A 27,428-nucleotide genomic window follows, 5' to 3' on the forward strand; every position below is an offset into this window, starting at 1 on the left:
CAGTCCCAAGCCCAAGTCAACATTAAGGACCCTACCTAACTGTTCAAAATGAAGAGGAACATTTATCGTTAGAGTAGCCCTTGCCAGCACTACAATGCTGAGTTATTTGATGTAACCTTTCCAGCTGTCTGGTAATGTTATCCTCATTTTTTAGACAAGTAGAGTGAGGCACAGTAATGGTACGTGCTTTATCCAAGGTCATGGAATTAGTAAATGGTAAAGGCAGGATTTGAACCCTGGCAGTGTAATCCTACATTTTCAACTTTCACACAGCACAGATTTATGGGAGGTTATAATTGGGATGAGATTGTACTAGATGCGAAGGAGCTGAGTAGGCTTCTTTGATTCAGTGTTCTGACCAAAGCTAAACAATGTGTACATTGGCCATATGTATGTTTTAATATTACTTGGGCAAAAGTTTCTCCTCTAACAGTGTCTGCAGATTGGAAATGGTCAGCTTGTCCACGAGGCTGTGAAGTTGACAGAGCTGTTTTCACCATTTCCAGGTCCCTTTGCTGCTTTCTTTGATGTATATAACATTCTCCTGTCATGACAGAAAAGGCCTGATTGCCATTATTTGCACATCTTTTTTGTACCGCCTCTCCAGGTTTTGTGTGTGTGGTTTTGTTTCTTCTCTCACCTTTGGATCAATTCTCCTTCCTGCTTTTAGGTTCCTAGAGCCCCCTCCTGGCATCTAACCTCTTTCCCATCAGTGAAACAGGGAAAGAGAAGGTTCCCCAAAGGTTTCCTGTTGTGGACAGTCTGCTGAGGCTGCAGCAGTTGGGTACAGCTGTAAAAGTTAAAGTGACCCTTCTGGAACTTTGGGGCACATGTTCATTCTTCGTCCCCTGCATGGGTTGTTACTTTCTTTTCTCCCCTCCCTATAATTTTATCTCAAGTAAGACTCCCCATTTATGTGAAATTGCTTTCTCTTATGTTTGGCATAATTTTATTAGTTAAAGACATCTTTGTACCATAATCCTCCTTATCTGACACATTAAAATTCATTTTAATGGTCTTTCTTAGCCTTTTTGACTATAGAAAATGAAGTTTTAACGAATGAGGTATATGGTTGGAACTTATCCTTGGGATTGATAAGAGATATTGCTGATGTGGTATTTGGAAATAGTGTTTGTTCTGAGAAGGATGATAGGATAATACAAAAGAGTTTTTGAAACTTTTTACATTGTCTTTAGGGACTTTACAGTTTGCTGAATCATTGTTTTAGTTGGAAATTTAAGTTCATCGTATTGCCACTGATTTTTTTTTTGAAATTGATATGCTTTTCAACATGGCCAGATCGTATCAGAATCAAGAGAATATAAGGTTTTATCTTTGTTTCAGACTTGGGATACATGTCTGTTATTTGTCTGAGAGACGCCAGATGGACAAATGACAGCACAGGCATACCTCATTTTATTGCACTTTGAAGATTTTTTTTTTTTTTTTTTACAAATTTAAGATTTGTGACAACCCTGCATTGAGTAAGTCGATCAGTGCCTTCTTTCTTTCAAATAGCACATGTCCCTTTAGTGCCTTGATGTCACATTTGGTAATTCTCAAAATATTTCAAACTTTTTTATTGTTGTATCTGTTGTGGTGATGTGTTATGTGATCTTTGATGTTACTATTGTAATCGTTTTGGGGGTGCCGTGAACCACACCCATGTAAGTCAGCAAATTTGATGAATAAGCTATTTCTCCATCTCTTTCCCCATCTTCAAGCCTTCCTATTCTCTGATACACAACAATAATGAAATTAGGCCAATTAATAACCCTACAATGGCCTCTGAGTGTTCAGGGGAAAGGAGGAATTGTACATCTCTCACTTTAAATCAAAAGCTAGAAATGATTAAGCTTAGTGAGGAAGTCATGTCAAAAGCTGAGATAGGCCAAAAGCTAGGTCTCTTGCATCCAAACCAAGCTGTGAACGCCAAGGGAAAGAGTGCTACTCCAGTGAACACAGGAATGACAAGAAAGTGAAACAGCTTTATTGCTGATATGGAGTAAGTTTAGTGGTTTGATAGAAGATCAGACCAGCTACGATATTACCATAAGCCAAAACCTAGTCTAGAGCAAGGCCAACTCTTCAATTCTGTGAAGGCTGAGACAGGTGAGGAAACGGCAGGAGAAAAATGTAAAGGTAGCAGAGGTAGTTCATGAGGTTTAAGGAAAGAAGCTATTTCTATAACATAAAAGTGCAAGGTGAAGCATCAAGTGCCAGTGTGGAAGCTGCCACAAGTTGTCCAGAAGATCTAGCTAAGATCATTGATGAAGGTGGCTACGCTAAACAATAGAGTTTCAATGTAGGTGAAACAGCTTTCTTTCTGTTGGAAGAAGATGCCTTCTAGGACTTTCTTAGCTAGAGAAGAGAAGTCAATGCCTGGCTTGAAAGCTCCAAAGGACAGGCTGACTCTCTTGTTAGGGACAAATGCAGCTGGTGACTTTTAAGTTGAAGGGCCCCTAAGAATTATGCTAAATTTACTCTGCCTGTGCTCTGTAAATGGAATAACAGCCTGGATTACAGTACATCTGTTTGCAGCATGGTTTACTCAGTATTTTAAGCCCACTGTTGAGACTTACTACTCAGAACATAAGATTCCTTTCAAAATATTACTGCTTAGTGGCAATGCACCTAGTCACGCAAGAGCTCTGATGGAGATGTACGAGTAGATTAGTGGTGTTTTCATGTCCGCTAACACATCTATTCTGTTAGCCTTTGGATCAAGGAGTCATTGCGACTTTCAAGTCTTATTATTTAATAAATACATTTTGTAAGGCTATAGCTGCCATAGATAGTGAATCCTCTGATGGATCTGGGCAAAGTAAATTGAAAACCTTCTGGAAAGGATTCACCATTCCAGATGCCGTTAAAAACATTCAGGATTCGTGGGAAAGGTCAAAACAACAGCATTAACAAGAGTTTGGAAGAAGTTGATTCCAGCCCTTATGGATGACTTTGAAGGGTTCAATCAAGACTTCAGTAGAGGAAGTAACTGCCGATGTGGTGGAAATAGCAAGAGAACTGGAATTAGAAGTGGAGCCTGAAGATGTGCCTGAATTGCTGCAATTTCATGATAAAACTTGAATGGATGAGGAGTTACTTATTATGGATGAGCGAAGAAAGTGGTTTTTTTGAGGTTGAATCTACTCCTGGTAAAGATGCTGTGAATATTGTTCAAATGACAAGAAAGGATTTAGAATATTACATGAACCTAGTTCATACAGCAGCAGCAAGGTTTGAGAGGATTGTCTCCAGTTTTAAAAGTTCTGTGAGTAAAATGCTATCAAACGGCATCATGTGCTATAGAGAAATCCTTCTTGAAAGGAATAGTGAATGGATACAACAAACTTCATTGTTGTCTAATTGTAAGAAATTGTCACATCTACCCCAGCCTTCAGCAACCACCACCATGATTCATCAGTAGCCATGAGGCAAGACTCTGACCAGCAAAATGATTATGACTCACTGAAGGCTCAGTGGTCATTAGGATTTTTAGCAATAAAGTATTTTTAATTAAGGTATGTACATTTTTATACATAATGCTCTTGCACACTTACTAGACTATAGTGTAGTGTCAGCATAACTTTTATAATCACTGGAAAACCAAAAAGTTTATGTGACTCGCTTTATTGTCATAGTCTGAAACCAAAACTTGCAGTATCTTTGAGGTATGCCTGTATTCAGTTTTCCTATTCTAGTAATATGGTGGTCATAAAATCAAAGTATTTCTCCCTCTTGCCCCCTCTCTTTCTCTCTCTCTCACTCTCTCTCTTTCCCTCGCTTCCTCTCCTTCTTCCTTCCTATCAACAAACATTAAGTGCTAGGCATCGAGATTCATGGACATGGTTTCTGAGGTGTAGTAGGCTAGTGAGAGGGTAACATGTAAATATAGGGATTATTTTACAGTCTCATAAATTCTTTAATAAAAGTTATACTAATCATTCAGTTTAATATTTCCTCACTTTCTTGTTCCTTGAAACTGATGCTTGAATTTTGGATAGACCAGGCATCAGCAAACTAAATGATTTTTACATTTGTAAATGGTTGGGGAGAAAAATCAAAAGAATACCTGACACGTAAGAGGTCTACGAAATTCAAATTTCAGTGTCCATAAATAGTTTTATTGGAACACAGCCACACTTATTTGTTTGCATTTAGTCTGTGGCTACCTTCACACTGCCTCAGAGTCGAGTGGTTGTGACAGAGACTGTGTGACCCATACAGCTTAAAATATTTACTGTCTATTCCTTTCTGGCAATAGTGTGTCAACCTCTGCTTTAGACATATGTTCTTTCCCCCAGAAATTGCTGAGGTAAATTGATTGTGAACACATATATTGAGTTCCAACTATGTGTCAAGACCTGGTCCAGGGACACAGGAAACAGCAGTAAACATGAGGGACATGTTCCTTACTGTCAGAGTTTAGAGTCTAATGAGTGGGAGACAGTAGAGAAAGTGAAATAAAATAAGCCAAAATAATTAGATTATGAAAAGTGCGATTAAAGAAACATGAATACTGTGAGAGAAAATAGATTAGAGAAGGGCAGTTTTTGATGAGGTGGTCAGATGATGAAACACATGAGAGGAAGAACAAGAAACATTCTATAGAGAAGTTTTAGTGTTGTGGGGGGAGAGGCAAGCCTGAAGAGTCTCTGTCTCTCACTCTCCCACTCTGTTTCTCTCTCTCTCTCTCTCTCTCTCCCCCCCTCTCTCCCTCCTCCCCCCCCACAAAAAAAAAAAAAAAGAATAGCAGATGTAGAGGTCCTGAGTGTTCTAGCCACCAGGAAATGGCACTGTTATCTACTCTGTGGGCAAAGTTCAAAATCTAGGGCATGTTTTGGATTCTCACTTTTCTTCACATTCCCTCCTTTTGCTCTTCATCAGGAAGATCTGTCAATTCTACTTCCAAAACATAGCTCAATTTTGTCCACTTTCTAATTCTATTGCCACCACAGATTAAGCCTCCATCATCTCTAACCTAAACTCTTGTAATCACTTTCTTAGTTGTCTCCCTACCTCCATCCCCTGCTCCTTCCACCACTGTCTATTCTCCAACCAAGAACTCTGGTGATCTTTTAAGAACCTGAGTCAGATTGTATCATTTCTTTGCTTCCCCACTGCCCGTAGAATTAAATCCAAACTCATTACCTTCCTGTTACAGAAGAAGAAAGGAGGCAAATATGGCCTGAAAGTAGGGAATATGGAGCATTTGATGTGATAGACTGGATATAAGGTGAGGGAAGAAACAAGTTTGATTCCTGTGTTTCTAGCTTAGCAAATGGGTGAAAGGTAGAACCAGTTACTGAGCCTAGAAAGACCAAGGGGAATAAGTTTGCTCACTGAAGCAAGGAAATGACTATGGGTACACAAATCACAAATTGTGTTTTTATTAATTTAAATTTGAGGTACCCCTGTGATAGCCAGTTGATCTCAATAAAACAATTGGACCATTCAGTGTGGAGTCAGAGGCAAGGTCTCGGCTGGGTATATAAATGTGGGAGTTGTCAGCCCATGGAGGGAATTTAAAGTCATGGGACTGGAAGAGCTTCCCTTAGAGACCAAGTGTAGGTCTGGAGGAAAAGTGGACCCTGACCAAGCCCTGAGGTCTGAACTGGTGGTTACTTCTTTGGGGAGGACAAGAGTGTGGCAGGGGAATTCTTCCACTGGGGTTGAAGGGTAAGTAATCCAGGACTTACACTTATTTACACAGCGAACAAATTCTCCACCATCATGGAGAAAATGGGAATTTCGGCTAGACAGAAACAAAAGATTATTAAGAGCATCTTCTACAAACAAAGCCTTTAATCTAAATTTAATTTTGGGTCTTGTAAGACACAGTTTAGGAGTTCATTTAAATTTGTACAGGGTGAAAATAAGTTTTGATCTTTATAATTGCTGTGTCAGAAAAGTCACATATTCTTTGACTTATTAGTTGATTTTTCCTCTATTACTTTTCGTCTGTTTTTAAGAACAAGTATCTGGATATCCATGAAGGCATCACAGACTCTTAGCATCTGTATCTGTTTTTGTTTATAATTACAGTTGACTTAAGCCCCTCCCCCTTTTAAGCTAAATAAAATATATATAGTTAGGAGTTTTTTAATATAATAAATATCTCATAGTAGATTGAGGCAAGGGAATAGTATTCAGTTAGAGGCTAAATGTCACCTCTTACATGAAGCTTCTAATCACTTTGTCTAGATGTAATCTCTTTTCATAAGGCATTCAAGTGTCTGTAGCTATTTGAAAATCACTATACTGTATGTAGCTGCAAAGGATATTACGTTGGAGCTAGGCTGCTTGGAGTTAATCCTGGTAATGCCACTGACAGGCTTAAATGATCTGGTAAATTATTCCACTTCGCTGGACCTCAGTTTCCTCTGGAAAGTGGGTATAATAGTACCAACTATTATAGTACCAATAGTTTCTGGAAAATGGGTATAGTAGTACCAACCTGGTAGAGTTAGTGTAAGGTTTAAATGAGACAATTTATGTAAAGCACAGAACATAGTGCCTGATTCATGGTTTAGTGTCAATGGATGTCAAATATTGCTATTACCACATCTAAACTCCCTGCAGACTCTACCTTAGTTGAGAACAGATGCTGTGTGGATCTTTGTGTTACTCTCTTTTAGTGCCTTATATATAGTGAAGCGTTTGAAAGAATTTATCTTTATGAAATAAGGGCATTTTCAGAAAGACTTTTACATGGATAAAATAAGTAATGAAACTAAATTGAAAAATCTTACTTATCATCCTGTGTTTGTGTAATGGAACCTGTAGGAATTGTTAGCCTGTGAACCACCCCTAAAGAACCTATATTGCTTTTATCCAAGCTGGTTTTATATAAAAGATGACACAAGTAAGGAAAACTCTAGCATCTTGGTCATTTTGGCTCAGGTACAATTTTTTTTTTTTTAATGAAGTAACATCTAGCTTTATGTGAATATTAACTGTATTGGGAGGGAGAACATGAATTAATCTTTGGCGAGTTTTATTGCTGTTTTACAGGCGGACAAGCTATGGTTGACCATTTAAGGGGACATTTAGCAAAAGTATCAAGTACATTGCTGCATCACTTCTTTTCATGGAGTTCACTGACAATAACTAAGATTTTCACAGTCATGAAGGAGGATCTCTCACAGATGATTTGCTGAGGCTCCAGGGTATTAATGGAACTGATCAGTGTTGCGATCTGAACATAGAACGGTTTGACTCCCCACGGTGCTCTCAGATCAGATTGAAGAGCAATTTAGAAAAAAATGTCTGTATGAACACTTAGCTAGAAGATGTCGTTGATTTGTAAGCATTTATACTCTTTGTTATCCCCAGATGATTTGATGGGTGGGACATGAGCAATATTTTAAACAATATTATGTATCAGGAAGGCTGGAGTTTTCTAATGTACGTACTCTCAGGGGGCAAAAGGTTAGAAATGGATTTTTCTTTGTATAACCAGTACCTAGGACAATATACTAGGCTATTCATGCTTTGTTGAACTGTGAGCTAAAACCCAGAAAGTTGGTCTCAGAGCGTTAGGACAGTCAGGGCTGGCTTGGGATGGGCCAGCTGCCTGAGGGGTTGTGTCAGTGGCCGAACAGAACTCTCCATTGCATTATTGCTTTTGCTTTTTGTCAAGAATGAATGGTATATAAGAAAAGTTGGGTCAAGGGACATGAAGCCAAAAAGAAGAGAGGAAAAAAAGAAGTAAACAAAGAATTGAAAAAGAGGAAACCCCTGCCCAGAATTAGCTCAAATGTGTCTCAGCATAGAGCATCATAGACAGGCATGGAGGCCCTGCTTACGGAGCGGTGCTGTCTCAGAAGACAGGAAGTTATCTTGTGACCCGCTGGACCAAACAGTCTTTGGGCTGGTAGGAGGAAGTTGAGCCTCTGAATGACTTTCTTCTCTTTCAGCTCTGATTCTTTCAACACTGGGGTAGCTAATTTCTAAAACAAAGACCCCGAGACCCAGAGGGGTTGAATGGCTGCCCAAGGTCACAGTCAGGCCCCCTTTAGGAAGTGACTCCCTGCAACCCAGAGGCTTTCACCTCTAAAACAGACTGTGAGATGTGCCAGTCTCCCCGTCATCAAAAGTGTTTGAGGCACAATGAGAGGGATCTCTTGTCAGGAATACTGTAAAGAAGATTCTTGCAAAAGGATTTGATGACCCGGAAGGTCCCCTTATGACTTAAAATTCTATGATTCTAGCTCCAGTTTCATGGATGTAATAGACAGTCCTCTCTCCCTTGCTCCTTTTAGAAATGGATCTTTGAAAGCCTTTTGTTATATTTTCTATTTAAAATAACAATTAGCTTTTCATCTCAGGTACTTTATAGTGTACCATGTGCATTATTCATTTGGAATATTAGTTCACCAGCTAATAGCCCACAATTTTAGTTATATATGAAGTAGTAGTTTGGTGAAATAACATTGCAGCTCCTCATTAAACCAAAAGCTCCAGCAAGCTTCTTGTTGCAGAGAGACCCTCATTTTCCCAGCTGTCAACCTGACTGATATTTTAATTTTTCTGCCCTGTGGAAAACTTCAGTCTCTTATCCAACAGATAAATGAGTGAACCCCCAGGAAATGCTGCAGAATGTTTCTGTTTGCCAATGCAATGAATGCAGAAGCTAATAAATGTCTACTTCTATCAGGAGGAGGCGTGTAATGAGTAAATGATGAGAAAAAGAATTCGGGGAAACAAATGATCAATCCAATCTAAGATGACAAACAATTTCTTAATAACTTGGTCTCTAGTTGGAGAGAGGGCGTCACCAGGCAAAGAAGATGCCTGTTGAAACTAAGCCTAGCACAAGGCCATTTCCCTCTAGCCACTGATGGATTTGGTCTGGTTACATTTGGGTCACACTGAGCAATAAGCTGAGAATCAAATACAGCCTGGTTATTGCAGACTTTCTTTGCCCTGTAATTTCTGTGAATGCATGCTAGGAAAAGGGATCATCTTGGAGCCTAGTTCACATTATTTACCTCAGATTCCATTTAGGTTTCACCTTTGTCTTTTTAATAAAGACCTTTTTCAGAAGTAAAGATCCAGCCTCTTTCCTTTGAGATGTGTTCAGATCATGAGGGTTGCACAAGAATCTCTTTCCTGTGGGGTGAATATACTGTTCTTTAAAGCACTTTTGTGGGCCTCAACTCCCTAAATCCCCAGTGTCTGCACTTTGTGGGAACTAACGGAATGCATGTGCTTTGTCCCTGTGGATGAATGCATTCTGGCGTACAGTTCTTATTTGGAAGGACTTGGATTTGCACTCTGCAGAATGCACGGTATGATTAAGATGGAGTAAATGAGATAGGCCTTGGAAGGAGAGTTGCAATCCACACGGAAGATATGAGAGAGTGACATCATGCCAGACTGAAAGATCATTTGTCAAGATGCATTTTTTTATCACTCCTTTGTGGGATCTTTCTAAGAACATTTCTCAGAAAAGTCACGTGGAAAAGATTGGCTACCAAATACCAGCAGTTTTCAGGGACAGATTTTCATGAATATTTCTAGAAGACTATCCAGTCTTACTTACTGGTCCTCCATAATTATCTTTTCCTCTCCATCCCCACCCCCACCCAGCCCTTCTCTTTTCAAATTACAACATATTCTGGCATATTTCAATAGTACATGAATGAACGGTATTCCTGCAGTTGAGGAGTGAAACTTGTAAGTAGAGTTTAGGGCCATAATGCAGGAAACGAAATAGAGGCTGAACAGAGGCAATACTGCAGGACCCTCAGTGTCCTTGGCAGCATATGAAATGCACTTTAGAGATTCAGGAATCCTGCATGGTACTTTCTAAGGGAGAGCCATTATACCTGAAAGCTGAGACTTTTCATTGTGCCTCTATTCACATGCATATTTCTATGCCAGATCTTTCAAAAGGCCTTTCCTTTGAAATACAAAAAGATAAACATGTCTTTGAGATGGATGGGTGATCCTTTTGCCACTTTTGAAATCCTTTTCTAATTCATATCTGAAAATTTTAACCCTTAAATTAAGACTGACTTCTTTATTCACCTACGTAGCATTATGTGCATTGCTAGCACTAGGGAAAAGCGTGTCACAGTTATTATTAACATCTGAGTTTGTGCTCAAATCAATAAAAGGAAATTAAAACTTCAGATAGGTGTATCATCTGCATGGGATCTTCTATTGCTTGGGTTTTGTGGTTCATTCTACTTGACTGTTAAGGAGTAAATATAAGACCACCATGATCAAAGAAAAGTGTGAATTTGTCAAGTATTCTGTAGGGTGGCATCTATTGCTTTGTACCGAAGGAACTACAGTATTTTAACTCTCAAGACCTAAGGCCATCTAGCCCTGGACTTAGAGCACAAGGCCGGGACTTCTTTGGTTCTAGCACTTAGTATCTTAATGTTTTGGAACACCAAGCAAATGTGTAACCTTGTTTAAACATACCATTTTGGGTAGGTAAAATAAAAACAATAGCCTCTGACCTTGCTTCCTCCTTGGCTGGTTTTTATCATAAAATCAAAAGAGATAAAAATAAATAATTGATTCCTAGCAATATTTGCTGTTGGAGAGCCCAAATCTCTACCTGCCTACCTATATTTTCAACCCTTGTTGTGATGGAATTGTGTTCACTTGAAAAGAAGGAATCTTCAGAGCCTCCCCTCTTTCCAGAGACATTTTAATATGAATATTATATCCCAGCAGACTGTAAGTGCTGGAATCACGTAACTACTTTTTTCAAAAAATATCTTACTCAGCTACTAGTACCTTGCTCTGTAGGAGTTGGATGTCAGTAAATATTTGATTGACTAAAGAGTGAACATTGACCCACTTAAAAAATGGCAAAAGAATTTCAGAGACACTAAGGATAAAAAGGGTTTTAACTTTCATAATTTAAAATAGGTTTGTCCCCCATCCGCATCCGTTTTTAAAAACTAATCCCTACTCTTTCAGCTATATTGACCTCATGGATGTATATATTTGTAGCATGTGGAAATGTCAGGTTTTTGTTTTTATTTTTAATTTTTATCTTGGAAAAGAGAGGTGGTACAATTTGGAACATCATAAGAAATTGTTGCGTAACTGTCCTTATTCTTAAATCTATTCACCAAGGGATAAAAATTAAAGAAATTTAAGTATTTCATCTCTCCTTTTTCCTCTTAGAGAGGGAGGAAAAAAAGCTAACCGTAAACAACCCCTATCATTTTATTGTATGGAAAATCTTTTACTTACTTTCACTATTTTCTATGGTTGAATATTTGTTTTTCAATTTTCAATATTTTGGATACATTTTTATACATATCCATGATTACTTCACATATTTCTAGAAACAAAACTTTTGTGTCAAGGGCTTACATCATTGAAAGGCATTTGAAACATGTTGCCATAAATTATTCCTATTTATACTCATGCCAGCAAATTATGAGGGACCCCGTTTCCTCATATACTTATTGGTACTTAATACTGTTAACAGAAGAAACAAACTGTAAAATAATTTGAAGAGGTTTATTCTGAGCCAGTGTGAGTAACCATGGCCAGGAGAGACACAATCTCAAGAGATCCTAAGAAAGTGTGCCTGAGGAAATCAGGTTACAGTTTGGTTGTAGACATTTCAGGGAGATAGGAATTGCAGGTAAAATCATAAATCAATACATGGAAGGTATACATTGGTTTGGCCTGAAAAGTTGGGATATCTGGAATAGGGGGCTCAGAAGACATAGGTGGATTTAGAGATTCTTTAATTGGCAATTGGTTGAGAAAATTAAGCTTTGTCTGAAAATTTGTAGTCAATAGGAAGGAATATGGAAGTTAAAATAAGGGGGTCTGTTATCTGCCATGTGATACCATGCCAGCAAAAAAGGACCTGTTTAACTAGATTTTGTGGATTGTAAGGCATGACTTAACCCTTCCCTTGCTTGGCCTTAGGTCTTGTTTATAATTTGGTGTTTTAGTGCTGTTTTGTGAGTCTTATATCTCTAAAGTTAATGGTAGTCAATTGTTGTGTCTAAACTCCAGAAGGGAGGGGGTATAATAAGGCATGTCTGACCTCCTTTCCCATCATGGCCAGGAACTCAGTTGTAGGGTCTTTCTGGGTTCCCCTTGGCCAATAGGGGTTCTGTTTAGTTGGTGGGAGGATTAGGATTTTATTTTTAGTTTATAATACATCTGTGTGTAAAAAAGAAAAACAAAAAGCAAACAAAACAGCAAATTTGATAGATGGCAAATGAAATTATTTTACCAATCTTTGTCTTACAAATGTTTTCAAATGCTACTATCAAGGAAATGTATTTCCCAAATACCTGTAGTCTAGACCTTCCTCATCCCTCCTTCTAATCACAAGACTTTAAAGAATGGCATTTTCTTTTAGGTGAAATTTTAGCTTAGAAAATAAGATTCTTTTTAAAATTTCACTTTTGGTTGGGTTTTACAGGTTTTCTCCTAGTTAGACATCTGGTAATGCATAATACCAGTGACAAAAGTAGATCACAAATGAGAAACTGTCACGGATGGTAATTCCACGCCCCCTGCCTGCATCAACCCCAAGACTGTCTTTATTGAATATAGATGTTAAATGTGTGCATTGAAAGAGCGAGTACCGTAGTTCTTAATGAGTAACTCATTAAGTGATGGTATTTGTGTCACCTTTTATGTGTCGATAAGTGACACAAATAACTTTCTAAGCACAGTGATGAAATTATCTTTTGAAGCTTAAGAATGTTTTGCCTCGTGTATATACATCACGGAGTACCTCCTCACAAAGGCTTTTAGCTCTTAACTCTGCTGGGGTCAGTCAGAAGTTTTTCGTTATATTATTCACTTAGAGAGACGTACACAGTCTGGGATTCTGAGCTTGTTTGTGGTACTCACCCTTTACGAGAGGTACGTATTTTCTGTGGTGTTGCAAAGGTACTACTTCTGAGCAAATAGATTTGATTCAGTTGGGGTTACTTCTTAGCTGGTGCCATGGAGCACAATAACCAAGTGTATCATGTCTGTGAAGGAGTTCAGAGGTTTGCTTAATGTTCAGGAAAGTTTTACATAAGTAGATTTTCTGAACCAGAATGAATTATTTGTGTTGGCCTCTATTAGACTGTCTCTATTTCATCTTACTGGAGACATCTGATGAGATTATATTTTTAAAACCCCAGTGCTATGCAAAAGTGGGAAGCTTGCAATCTATATCTTGGCCCCTCCAACCTCCTCAGTCAGGACTCCCTTTTCCCCCAATAATTTTTCTTCCTTGTGGGATTCCTTTGTCACTCTGCACACTTACCTTTTGTTTTGGGAAGGGTTCTTCTTGCTGCCACCTATTGGTTATGAGTCTCTTTTAGGAAGTTAATTGATAATAAGCTAAAGGGTAATGAATGGATTCAGTCAGTTTCACATCCTGGATTCCAAAGAAATAATCTCAGAGGTCTTCTAATTCTCTATGAGAATCTTTAAAATTTGTTTTCTCTGTTCTATGACTCATATATTTTCAGTCAATATGAAAGACCTTACAAGTTTGAGGAACACTAGCTCAGATGACAAAGCTCACTACCTCCTGTAGCATTTGGACTATAATGTGGACCCCTTGAAGACTAAAGAGACAACAAACTGAAGCCAATTATCTTTGTGCAATATCGTTGGTTAGTTGTTCAGAGCCTTTCAAGGTATCTTCAGCTTTCCATTCCCAGGGCCTACCCCTGCCCTGACCCGTAGTAGCTCTTCAACAATAGTGCTTTCTGAGTGAATGAATTTTAGGGTTTCCCCTCTTTAAAGCCAGAGGGCCAGAGAAGGTGAAATGAGTAATGAGCCGGTATCATCAAAGTGAGCATCTGTTGTAAACCCTTCAGATTATTAGTATAAAGTTGTGAATGAATGCTGAGCTGAACAGAGTGGCTGATAAAGGAGCTAATGTTTGCCTGCCTCCTCTACAGTAAGGATTGTCATTTATGGCTTTCTTCTTAGCCCACGGTGTTCAGGAAGGCTCAGTGTGCATGTGATTGCACTAGCGCTTATGCTGAGAAAGCACAAGAGAGTTTGTTTGTTCGGTTTATAGAGTTCCTTTTCACAGGAGATGATATGAGACCAGCCAGGGTAAAGTGCAGTGCAAGCCTGAGATGTGCTGGCAATTCAAATGTGACACTTCCTGTATAAAGCCATCCGGTGGTTATGCTGTTAAATGTGCATGTAGCATCACCTCATTGAACACTTCCCAAGTAAGACTTACGACCTGGAGAGTGACTGTGTCACGTTACACAGCCCTGGAGAGAATGGGAGGTTCCTGCCCTGGTAACATGCAGTAATTTAAGAATTACTCTACAGGTCTTGGAAGACATCACAATAAATTCTCGTGATAACCCTTCTGATAACTATAATACTGCTTTGTCTCACCCTTGTAGAAGAAACAGTGAGATATATAACCATGTAAAGAGCAGAAAGGTCTCAGATGTGTAATATAGAAGTCCAAAAGGTGAGTGTAGAAGGGTTATACGCAGGTTACACACAGGGTTTTATCACAGGGAGAAGAGCTACAAGCAATAGAAAGATTTAAGACCTTTTATTGGTATTATTAAAGAAATAATCATGAGAAAAATTAAAACCCTACATTTGGGATAAATGGGAAATCTCAATCTAAATATGGAAACTTTCCCAGTAATATCTAAATAAGTTAACTTTTTGGCATGGTAAGAATCTAGGAGTAATGTCTGCTGGAAATTAAGGCATGATTTTCTTGTAAAAAATGTATATAAGCCCATGCTAAAACCTTAAATTGTTATAGAAGGCTATAAAATAAGGAGGAAAAGTATCTTCTCACATCTGTAACAACTGTTCCTTGTAGAACATTTCTGAGTATATGTGTGCACGTATATATACTTATCATTTTAGAAAGTACTATTCAAAGTATTTTGCGGCTTTCTGTTTTCATACTTCTTGAATCTCTTTCCGTTATCAATACAAGCAGATCTCTTTTATTCCTAAAGGGGTCAGAGTAAACTTTTTCAAGTAGAGAGAACTCTGAGATGAAGTTCGAATTGTCTGACAGAAATAGCTAGAGAAATTAAAAGGAAATAAAATCACAGCTAACTTAAGACCCGAATATGAAGGGTAGTTAGATACTTGAGAGAAATATAGTGCTTTAGAGACTCATTAGAAAAACCACTTCCTAGAAACAAAAAATTCCACATAGTGATCCTATGGCACTGTAATTCTTTACTAATTATGCATTTATTTATGTGATTTCAAAATTTATGCCTGTCTCTCCCGTTATACCATAAGTTCCATAAAAGTGTCTACTTGCTCATCATTATATTCTAAGTTCCAGGCCTCGTGTTTGGCACAGATCTTTAGTTTCGTAGAATGAAGAAATGAACAAATAAAAGGAAACTTAGAATGCCACATGATTTTTTGGTGCAGTTGTTTATGAAATGCCCAGGTGAGGAAACTGAGGCATGAGTTAATGTAACTAAGGTTATCTTTGTGTAGTGGCAAGGCTGTCAATGCATCTAGGATTCCTATTCTAATTAGCAAACTAAATCAAGAAAAAACCCCTAAGACTCTAATTAGTGAAGTTTCTAAAGCTCCTGGAATAAAACTAGAAATGCCAGAAGCAGCTCTGAATAGCTCTGTTTCTTTATATGAGAAATAGTAAAGATGGAATGAAAGGGTAATTACAAAAGCAGTTTATTAATTTTGCCCAGGTACCCAGGAGACAATGGGGTTTTCATGAAATGTGGCTTCTCAGAGATGGTAAGATTTGATGCTAGAGTTAAACATGGCTTAAAATTTTTTAATTCTTCCTATTCTTTGTTGGAAAAGGGGAGAGACCGAAGGAAATAGAGATTTCTGACAAGCGGAAGTGAAGCATTACTATAAAGGAGAAGGATGCTCCTAGTGTGTCATTGCATTTGACTTTGCTCAAGTTATTCATGAGCTGTACGAAAAGCAAACATCTCAGGTCTAAAAGAAGGTCTATTCCTGATTAGTTTGACCCCATATATCATAAGCATAGAATGGCTTAACACATTGACTGCCAGACTAGGGAAAAAAAATGTTTTCCCTGGGGACACGGTGTTTTATTAACAAAAGGATCCTTTCTACTTTGTTATTTTTATTGTTTTCTGTGTGTGAGTTATATGCAACGCAATCCACATTTTTAGAATTAAATTGTCAATATTAATTTTAACAATAAGAACATCAACAAGTAAGATTTTCAGGAACCAACTGCAGGGTTTTGGTTCACATGGCCCAGGCTCAAAACTAGCCTGAGTTAAATACAACTTACACTGCAGTCTGTGTGTTAAATTAGAAAGAGATGCATTTTCCTCTTAGTTAATAAAAGTCTAGAGGTAGGCAATGTAGGGTTGGCATGGTGGCTGTATTATCGTGAGAGCCCCAGGTTCCTATTGTTCCATTCCAACACCCTAACAGTTTCCCGGGATGGTTGCTGGAGCTCTGACCATCACGTCTGCATTGCAGACTGGAAAAAAGAGTGCAAGGCAAACGTACTGAAAAGATTCCCTGCCAGCTGAGCTCTGCTCCCTTTAAGCAGCCTACCTGCAAGTCCCACATAACATTTCTGCTTACAGCTCAGCCTACCTGTAAGCAAGCTTGGAATTTTAGTTTGGTTAACTATATATCTAGCTTAAAACTAGGATTATCTTAAGAAGGAAGGAGTGATGTTGGAATAAGCCAATGATAGTATTGTTTCCACAGGGAATTTTCATTTGTCTTGAGTGACTATAGAGTGTCAGAGGATTTTTGATTCATTAGAAACTGCTTAGTCATTTATTATTGACTACTAGTGATATGGATTTAAAAAATAGGGCTGAGAAAAATTAAGATACACTTATACACAAATGGTTATTAGCAGAAATTTAGGAGTACTCAGGATACTAGCCTTTTGAGTTTAACACTTACACAAAACAAATAGCAATGCTGAATGTTAGAAACGTAGACATGCAGTTTGAATCCATCTCCTTGGTGATTGTTCTTCAGGTTCCTTCGTAGTTGTGTAGATAAGTTAATGAGAATCCAGGCTCTTTGGATTACCTAGGGAGCCAGGGGTTGTTGGCACAAACGGTTTTATGATTGAGAACCTTTGCCTTCCACCAGGAGAAACCAGGCTCTATGCCAAGTACTGAACTTACATTGTCGCATTGATACCATCATCCTGAAAGATAAAGTCCTCATTTTAGGTGCTAGAAAGTGAGACTCAGTTTAAATAACCCAAACCATTTCTTGGTGTACCTTTTAGAAATAGAATACTGGATCTGATATCCCGTGAATCTGACCCAGTGTTGGCAGTTTGCAAGCTATTTAAATATTAGCTTTGATTTTCCCATCTTAGAACGGAGCGGTGGTAAAGAGGGAAGGAAGGGGATGAAAGGAGAGAGTCCAGGGAAGTGGAATGAAGGCCATGGGCTTAAGAAGTTCCAGTAACAAAAGGTTCTTTAAGATGCCAACTTCTCTATTCAAGGGCCTCTTTTCTCACTGAGGATTTTACATTCCTTCCACTGTTCTTCTGCTCACCTATAACAGACTTCAAAATGTACAGGAGCATTCCTTCTTTCCCTGTGTGCAAACAAACAAAAATAAAGAAGAAGAAGAAAAGAAAGGAAAAAAGAATATACAGAAACATAGGAAAGGCAAAACCTGAACCAGCCATTAGGCTTTCTGATAGAAGGTTTTGCAGAAAAATACTGAAACCACTAGATAAACTACATTTGGACTATTAGTGATTTTTTAAAAAAACAATTCTATAGCTCTTAAAATGATGGTAAAAAAAATGCGGTTACATTGCAAAGTCAGTGTCTTTATTCTGTGTAATTCTATAAAAAGATAGGATGATGACAAAGGCCTGAACTCTTTTTGAACACCTGATGCCACTGAATAAATGACTGTTTCAGAGCTTCTGTGCCTGGAATTGTATCTGCCCTGCAATTAATGCAGCAGTAAATTGGGTCCCCAAATGCTTAACTCTCACCTTTGGGGAGACATACGTACCTTCATCTAGCTGATTATGTGTTATTACAAAAAGTACAAATAAGACTGTTTTGAATCCAGCTGTTCAACACTAGTAGTGCTCTCATTGGCATTGGTGTTTGTACACCTTGGCCTAGCCCTTTATTTGAATTGGTTGGCCACTTCGAGTGACACTTGTGTGTGGGTGGGTTAGGAGGGAGAGAGACATACAGTGGTTAGCGATAATTACAGATCAGCTGAGAAAGAGGAGAGCCGCACCTTCAGCCAGTCTGCTCACTTCCAAGATCAGACTCGTTCCTTCCCCTATTCACACTGCGCTAGACACCCGTACCTCAGCTCCGGTGTGTTACGTAGTCATTCCCTAATCTCCGCATGAGGCATTCTGTAAAAGATCTAACGAGAGCTAGTAAAATTTTTCTCATGACCTCTTTGATTTGTTCTTTTCTTGTATGCTACAGGTATGATCATATTAGTTATAATAGAAGAGAAGTGAGATTCAGAATCTGAGAAGATATTGCAAGAATACTGTATGCATGTTTTCTTTTGATCTAGTTTAGAACTTGAAAACAGATAGTTTTCAAATCTAGCAATAATGTGTGTCTGTGCGTGTGCATCTTAATATATACTTTTAAAAGGGAGCCTTCCTGAAAATGGAAAATGGCAGCGTATCTCACAGTCAAAAACTTGGGCCGCAGCCAGCCCCAAGAAACTTGGGAATGATGCCCACTCTTGTTGGTTCCCATTTCCTTCCTACACTGTCTGAAAACTTTGTTCTTGGGTATGAGAATACCAGATGGGTGAATCCCCCCCGCCCCAAAATTAGAAGATTAAAGGAGATTGGAAAGGACATATTGGGATACTTGCGTCTAAAATCAACCACACTGTTTTGTGCGTGATTTTGCCCAGTTACCTCAAGTCTCCGTAGCAGGTACAATAAATTGGCTCAGTAAACACCCATTCCAAATTCCTTTCTTCTCTTTCTTTACTCTAGAAATGAGGAAACAAAAATAATTTCCTACTCTCCTTTGCAGTCAGGGTTGTGCGTGATATAAAATTCTGGCCAGAGAGATGGAAGTGGACATCTCTTTACCTTCCAGAATCTTCTTCCTTCCTTAGGGCATGGGCGTAATAACTGCAGGTGCAGCAGCAATCCTAAGACCATGAAGACAAAAGGCAACTGCTGAGGGGGGAAAGGGAAGACAGAAGAGGGCCTAGTTATTTGTTGATATACTTGGCAGCTATATTATGAAGAAGTGGGGGAGTAAACAAAGTAGCAGCATGTATAACCTATTACCATCTCAAGACAACACAGATAACAAAAACAACCTTTCTGAAAATGACTGTACTTCTACCTCTCAGCACCCATTTGAAGTAGGAACATTGTAGTGTTGCTAGGCAATGAATAAAGACAGAGTTCTTCAGGAAGTTTCGGGTCCACTAGTGATTTGCCAACAATATGGGTTGGATCACTAATTTGGAGCACCTTTGAAAGATTATGGCTATATTTAATTATGGGAAGTGGTTATTTGCCATCATTCTTAAAAAACACTGATTATTTTTCATTTTGAATGGCAGGCTAAATAATGTATTAATTTTCTAGAAACCCAGTAGTTTCTAAATTTAGTGTATATTCAGAATCACCCAAGATGTTTGTTACAAATGAAGCTTCCTGGCCCCATCTCCAGAGATTTTATGGTGTGGGCCAGGACTCTACAGCCTAATAAGCTCCACAAGAGACCCTGAAGCAAGTAATCCACAGACCATTACCCATGGGCTCACAAAACTGTAGGGTAAGAGTTGGGGCCACTTCCTATTAATCTGGATCTGGTCAGGCAATCCCCAGGGGAACTTCTGAAACCGTTCACCCCTTTTTCTCCACTCTTTGCAATAGCCAGTCTGGCTTATCCTCACAACATGCACAGTTAACTCTGTGTAGTGCTGAATATTGGCATTCTGGCAGCAGGAGGGAGATCCCACAATGCAACAGAGTGTGGGCAGTCCAGTTATTGATGGCCAGTGGGGAAGGAGGGTCTGATTTAGGCCCATCTCTCTGTAACTCTTTAATTTCTTCTCTTTTGTTTACCTCCTGTTCTGTACTTCATAATCAGATTGTAGGAAATTTATACTTTGCTCAGAATACCTACCCAGTCATTGAAGACTTTTTTTTTTTAAAGGCTTTTCCTGTGCGGCTCCCTGGTTTTCATTATTGAGAAAAGAGTACGTGAAAATTGTCATTGTATCAGCAACGTCTAAGTATGCAAAAATGTCATTTAAAAATTAGTGCACCATTAGAACACCACAGTCCGCATCGCTGCACTCAGAACAGGATATTTGCACAGTCTGAAAGGATCTCCCACAAGACACCGATTACAAAAGGGAAAAATAGTGGCTTTGTTGCGGAGGACCCCACAGACACCACCTTGATCAAGTGATCAAAGTCAGTATCAGTAGAAGGATCTACGCCATGATGTAGCCCCTGAAGTCAAGTGTGGGGAAGGGCACATTGCTCCTGTGGCGTTCTTCTCAGTAACGCGTAAGTAAACTGACACTGACCACGAGAAAACACCCGCCAAGCCCAAATGGCGAGTCACTCTACAAAGCACCCGACCAGTATTCTTCAGAAGTGCTGAGGTTGTAAAAGACAAGGAAAGACTGAGGAATTGTCACAGATTAGAGGAGACTAAAGAGCCATGGCCACTAAATGCAACATGGGTTGAATCCTGGAACAGAAAAAAAACATTAGTAGGAAAACTGGAAAAATTTGAATAAAGTCTATAGTTCAGTTACTACTAGTTACTACTACTGTAACATTGTTAATTTATTACTTTTGATAATTGTGCCATGAGGGGAACCTAGATGATATATGGGAACCTTCTTCTATTTTTTTGCCCCTTTTCTGTAAGTCTAAAATTATTTCACAAAAAGAAGTTGAAAATATTACATTTATTTAGTAATGTGTACACACTGCAATAGCTTAGTATTCAAGAATGTGTAAAATTTCGCCTCAGCCCACCTCTTCAGCATGCGTCCCACCAAACACACTTTTATATTCTAGCCAAACTAAGTCATTTGGCATTAATTAACTCCTGTGGGGGGCAGGGAGGAGTAACACAATTTTTCTGTGTATTACAAATGTTAAAATCCAACGTAACAACTAGCTGCCGACCCACACCTCATTTTAAGACCTATAGCAATGCGGTGAAACCCGCTTGTCTTCCCTTCCTTTATGGCATTTCTGTCCTTCTTGTCCCCTCCCACCACTGCCACACAACTGCTGCCAGTTGTAGATGATCAGTGGAATTTGGTATTTACTATTCTTGTTCATTATTTTGCACCTTTCAAAACTTAAATTGCATCCTACCACATCAGATCTACAGCTTGCTCTTTTTGCTCTACATGTATGTTTAATTCATTCTTTTTCTCTACTGTATACATTTTCACTGTATGAATACCCAGTATGTATCCTTTCTCCCACTGGCAAACATATTGAGGGAGTTTTTTGAGGTTGTTGGTCTTGTTTTTTGTTGTTGATATAGGTATTCATTTTGAGAAGTATTTTCTCAGGCCAGAGGACATCTCTACTCTTTCTGAACCCTAGTAACACTATCTATATGATTTTTAACTTGGCCTTTGTGACCTTGCATTGTAATTATTGTTCTTTTCTCCCGTTATCAGATGAAAACTTCTTGAGGGTCTGATTCCGCAAGGTGGACGTTATTGGCGTAATAAGCATTTAATTTTGTCAAATGAATAAATCGTTAGATGAATTAAACACTGTCTACATACAGATCTTGGGAATATTTGTATTTATTCCCATCATTGTTATATGGTGTTGCCTCCTGAGGACTTTCTCTGTTAGAAAGATTTATGCAGTGTGGGAAACTGGTCACTGAGGTGGAAGTATGGAGCATAAATAATGCCCAAAGCTTTAATTTTAGAATTATGTGATAAGTTTGCAGGCAGTGCAGGTACAGGTTTTTGTGTTTAACATCCTAGGGGAATGTTGACAAAATCAGTAATAATTTTATCTGCATTTGGCATTACAAACCAGAAAGGAGCTGACTATATTATGACAGAACTCTTGATTTTGTGCGTATTCTTATTAGAAAACTGAATATTTACTTTTGATCATTTAGAATTTGTACCCAGAATGGAATTACCCAAATGAGTTGTTTTCCTCCAAAATCATTTTATTTGGATGTTGATCTTAATCTGCAAAAGCATTTAACAGATTTCGCAGCTCTCTTGCCTATCTGATTTGATTTCTATAACAGCTTTAGCAGGGCTAATATTATCATCCATATTTTACAGGTTGAGAACACCAGAAAGGAAGCTGGGGAAGGTTGGGAGACCTGTTCAAGGTCACATAACAGAAACCACATCATTCAACTTAGTCCTATCTCTGTCCAGATATTACAGTTTCAATGCTTACAATAAGTGAAAGTATTAATTAAGATGTTATTGCTTCGCCAGCATTTTAATAGATAATTCAGTAACATAATGCCCACTTGACAGTTCATCACAGTAATTTGGGAGTTTCTCATCATTGTTAGTGATAGATTAGTACTGCCATTTTGCTGCCCTCTTTGTTAGAAAGATTTCAAAGAAAAGCTTAAGCCAAACATTGCAGAAGAGCATGTTGTGACTTGGATTTTAAAGGAAAGAAAATCTTATAAGTGAAACAGATAAAAAGATGTGACATAACCTAAAGTTAAACTATCTGAGAAGACAAATGGCTTTTTGATAGCTCGAGACCTACAGATAAATTAAAACCTCTCGGCTTATAGACCAGTGCAGTTGATCACTCAAATTGCAGTTTTAAATAATACAGAAGAAGTACACTTAGAATATTGTCTTCATGTCAGAAATGCACCTTTGTTCTTGAAAATGATAAAAAATTACAATCGATCTTTACAACTGTTCTGTTCATCTTTATTGATCAGGTGCAAGAAAGATAAATCGTAGCCCAAATAAGATTATAGTAAATGTTAGCATCATAGGGGACTGTAGGTTGATAGAAAGCCATTCATCATCTCAAATGGTGACCTGTCCATGGCTCCAGCCACCCTGAGTCTGCTGTCTAATCACATACCTATTGATTTTATCTACATCCAAGAAACCTGGATGTGACTGTCATTGGACAACCCAGATTGTTAAATGCAAAGGGGTCACTGGTGTGAAGGAGATTTCATTTTCATTTTTTCACCAACCAACAGTGATTTATTAAAAAGTAAACTACCCCAAGCCTTGCATGTGAAACCTGAGTGATTGGGGAATGAAAGGTACACAGTAGGCCACCGTATTGTGTTGTGTTTTTTGTACTGCAGTGTATTTTGCAGGATATTTCATTGAGTCTGAGAGCTCATGGGGTCATTTAGGCCACCCCCTGCAGTAAGACTGCTTTCCCAGGAGCTAGTTAGAATGGATAATTTTAAATTTTACTGTCCCAGGAAAGGCATTACTTTGCCATTACACCTTGGTTTATGTAGTTTATATGTTCATTCATGTAATAGTAGGAACATTTTTTTTGTATTACAATTACCTAAATCTGTCCCCTTGTTCCTACTGATAAGTTATAAATGTTGATGCTCTTGTGGTTATGTGGAAATGATAGAACAGATTCTACTCCATACAGAATTCATCTTGAGGACAAAAATACTGTGTAGAAAGAAATGATCCTTTAATATCCTAGTTGGAATGCTGATGGAATAATAGGCAAATGTGAATGTGTGTGAATTTCATTTTTTGATTTCAGGCATTCTTTGATCTTGCAGTGGTAGATTCCAAATAAAGGTGATCCAAATAATTTTTCAAAAATGATAGGAATTTCCTCATAAGAATCAAATAATGATAAATTATAGCTATGAAAGTTTACTCTGTAATTATAATCTGTATGCCAACAACTTTACTGTCATTTAAATTAGTAGCTTTACATGTATTTTTATAAGTATCCATGCCAATTGTGCAAGAAATCCTTCTACTGCTTGAGTTGCTGAAACAAGGTTTTATGTATTTTTTTGAAACTGTAAGTCTTCCACACATTTTGTTTTCTTGCATATTGAAAACTTTGCAATCAATCTTTGTTCACAGAGCTCGGAGTTTTACAAAGTCACCACTGAGCAATATCAGAAAGCTGCTGAGGAGGTGGAAGCAAAGTTCAAGTAAGTTTCTAATAGTATTACAATTATTGACTAGTCTTAACAAGGTGAAAACAAGATTTTGTTGCTTTTTGAACAGCAGGTAGTTTGTTATGTAGCGCTCTGGAACACTTGAAAGTGTTTTGGGGTGGTTGAGGTGGGGACATGTTATCTTCTATACTGGAATTCAGATACAACAAAAGGGCATTTCATGAAAGCTTGTTGCAACCCAATCTATTTTATGAACTAAGGGGAAATTGAAAGCAATGGTAATAGAATTTTCATTTGGAATAATATGTAAGATAGAATGCCCTTCATTATGAAAGGTGATGTCAAATTGCTACCTCTATTAATGCAAACATAGAAACCATTCACTTTTGTGTGATAAAATGATGGGCATGTCCAAATTTGGGTATCCGCCTTTCTCATGGTTAGGCTGTTCTCATTTCTTCACATGTACCTTGAAAGCATTTAAATCATATACTTTACCTGGCCCTTGATTGTGAAGGTGATGTTAAATTGCTACCTCTGTTAATCCTTGGAATGTTTAAATGAATGTTCTGTAATTGATGGATCAAAGTGTCCGTGACCCATAGCCTTGTACTTTCCCCTTGCTGCCAGTTCTCATATTAGGTAAGAAGACATCATTCAGAATTTTTCTGAGTACATAAATAGTTCTATTGTGTAACCCCTGTTAGTAGCACATGTGCAAATTAGTGAAGCAAAAAGGTGTTGTGAAGGCTTTAGTTGAAAGATTGCATTGGGCTCTGACCTCCTTCCTTGTGTGTGTTTATAAGCATTTGATAAAGTGATTAAACCCTAAGGTGGTGTTATTACTTTCTGCTACAGTACAATTTGAATGGTAATGGATATTAGTGTTATTTCAATGTTGATTAAAATAAGATTTTTATTTAAAAAGATAATTTGAGCTTTATTTAAATACCCAAAAACCTTCAGTGTTCCTTAATGAATTATCTTTTTAGGGGCAGCAGAGAGAAACCCTTTAAGAATGGGCCACAAATCTCACTCTTAAAGGTTAATGTTAGGTCTTAAGGATTTAGAGCTGGGTGTAGATTTTATTTTAAAAGTTACTCTACGTATATGTTTTTAAGTTATGTATTTATTTTTTCTCTAATGGTAAAATATTTGTTCTGCAAACCTTTTTGTCTCTGTACTAGGAGAAACATTTTTTTGTTGTTTTTTTTGAAACAGAGTCTCACTCTGTCACCCTGGCTAGCATTCAGTGGCATCATTATAGCTCACTGCAACCTCAAACTCCTGGGTTCAAGTGATCCTCCTGCCTTAGCCTCCCAAGTAGCTGAGACTACAGTCACACACCAGCACACCTGGCTAATTTTTCTATTTTTTGTAGAGACAAGGGTCTCACTCTTGCTCAGGCTGGTTTCAAACTGCTGACCTCAAGCAATCCTCCTGCCTCAGCCTCCCAAAGCGCTAGGATTATAGGCATGAGCCAGTGTGCCTGGTCCTATAGGAAACTTTGACTTGGCTCCCTGGCTATTTCTTCATTATAAAATAATAACTATAAAAATAACTGAAATTTAGTAGGCATCAGAGCTCAAGTCTGACTAGAGTAAAGAAGGTGATTTTTTTGGTTGAGGCTTAAAGAAGAGTATTGAATAGATAGAAGGGAAAGATACCCAGGAGGAAAATCATGCTCTGTTGTTGGTGGGTGACAAGCGAATGGCTTGATTCAGAGCAACTAGAGCAAGATAAAGCTGAAAAGGTGGTTAAGGTCATTAGCCACTGGGCTAAGAAGTCTGGTCTTCCTTTAGCAAGAAGTCACTGGGAGGTGTTCGACCAGGTAAGTGCCCTGATTTCTGTGCTTCTGCAGAAGAGTGACTGACAGTGGATGCCAGCTTTGGCTGGAGGCCTGACAAATGAGAACCAGAAGTATCAGATTCTGGAGGTCTCTACAAGTGAAAGAGAAAAAAGAGATTGTGCAAAAAAATTGTTGAAAGATCGTACATGAATTCGTGGTTGATTGGTGTATTAGTTTGCCAGGACTGCAAAGTGCCACAGATTGTGTAGCTTAAATAATAGAAATTTATTTTCTCGCAGTTCTGGATGCTGGAAGTCTGAGATCAAGGTGTTGCCAGGGTTGGTTTCTTGTGAGGCCTCTCTCCTTGGCTTGTAGGTGGCTGCCTTCTCCCTGTGTCTTCACATGATCTTTCCTCTGTGCATGTCTTTATCCGAATCTCCTTTTCTTATAAGGTTATCAGTCATATTGGACTAAAATCTACCCTTATGGCCTTATTTTAACCTGATTACTTCTTTAATGACCTTCTCTCCAAATACAGTCGCATTCTGAGGTACTGGGCACTAGAACTTCAATGCCTGAATTTAGGGGGAGGGGGAGACACAATACAGCCCATAACGTTCAGATAGAAGGGGCAAAAGAGAACCAGAATTGTGAGTTTAGCACATTGAAAAATTGGTCGAAAGTGCATTTTATAGAGAGAGATAAGTCTGGTTTTAGATGAGAAAAATCTCTCTTCTAAAGCCCTGCCCAGCCGCCATGTCATTCAGCATGGACTAGACTATTGGAGAAGGAGAGGCTTGTGAAGCACAGAGTTGATGTCATGAGGACTTAGCTTCCACAAGTCACCAGGGACCTGTAAGCTGGACTTAGTTTTAAACAGAACCTCAACAACATCATTCTCTCTTACGTTTTTAGGCCTTTATTCTTTATAAGATCCTATTCATCTGGCCAAACTGTGTAGTGAGGAGTGGGCCTTGCCCAAAGACAGGTCTGGACTTTGTGCCAGGTTCCTGTGAGGTAACCTCTAAAACACTGAAATTTCCCAAGTGATAGAAATTGTTGTTCTTGGTGGGCCCCTCAGGCCATTTGGTGTCAGCCCAACCTCTGGAGAGGTGAGTTTAGTCATGTGGACAATCAGCCGAGCTGTTCAATGAGGCCCCAGTGAAACTCGGAACACTGTACCTCAGGTGGGCTCTGTGGGTATTGATGCCAGGAGGCTTTGCATTTGGAGCCCTCCCAGACTGTTCATTGCTTCCTGTGGCTGATTTTCTGTTTCCTTGTCCTGGAATAAGCTGTAACTGAGTTTGATAGCTTTCAGTGAGTTCTGTGAGTCCTTTCAGTGAATTACTGAACTTTAGGGTGGTTTGGGGGAACCCCTCCCTCAACATGCTGTTGGTGTCAGAAGCAAAGACAGTCTTCAAGACTGTGCCCTCAGATTTTGCAGTTTGGCTAACTCCGGTACGAACGAAAACCCAGGTTTTAACATGTTGTGAAGAAATTTCACGAGCTAGTTTTTCATAGTTGTTTTCATTATACCTTTTTTTTCCCAGCTA

At 38.6% G+C, this 27,428-nt stretch overlaps 1 protein-coding gene across 2 annotated transcripts in view; it reads left to right on the top strand.

Annotated features, from left to right (window-relative positions):
• Window positions 1-27,428, top strand: part of CHCHD3 (coiled-coil-helix-coiled-coil-helix domain containing 3) — a 267,516-nt gene that overhangs the window by 190,049 nt on the left and 50,039 nt on the right. For both annotated transcript variants that reach the window (XM_045565239.1, XM_045565240.1), the window contains exon 6: window positions 24,049-24,119. In XM_045565239.1, coding sequence (XP_045421195.1) covers window positions 24,049-24,119 — 71 coding nt within the window. The remainder of the gene's footprint in view (window positions 1-24,048; window positions 24,120-27,428) is intronic.

The sequence above is a fragment of the Lemur catta genome, chromosome 11, assembly GCF_020740605.2.
Source record: "Lemur catta isolate mLemCat1 chromosome 11, mLemCat1.pri, whole genome shotgun sequence".
Classification (NCBI taxonomy): domain Eukaryota; kingdom Metazoa; phylum Chordata; class Mammalia; order Primates; family Lemuridae; genus Lemur; species Lemur catta.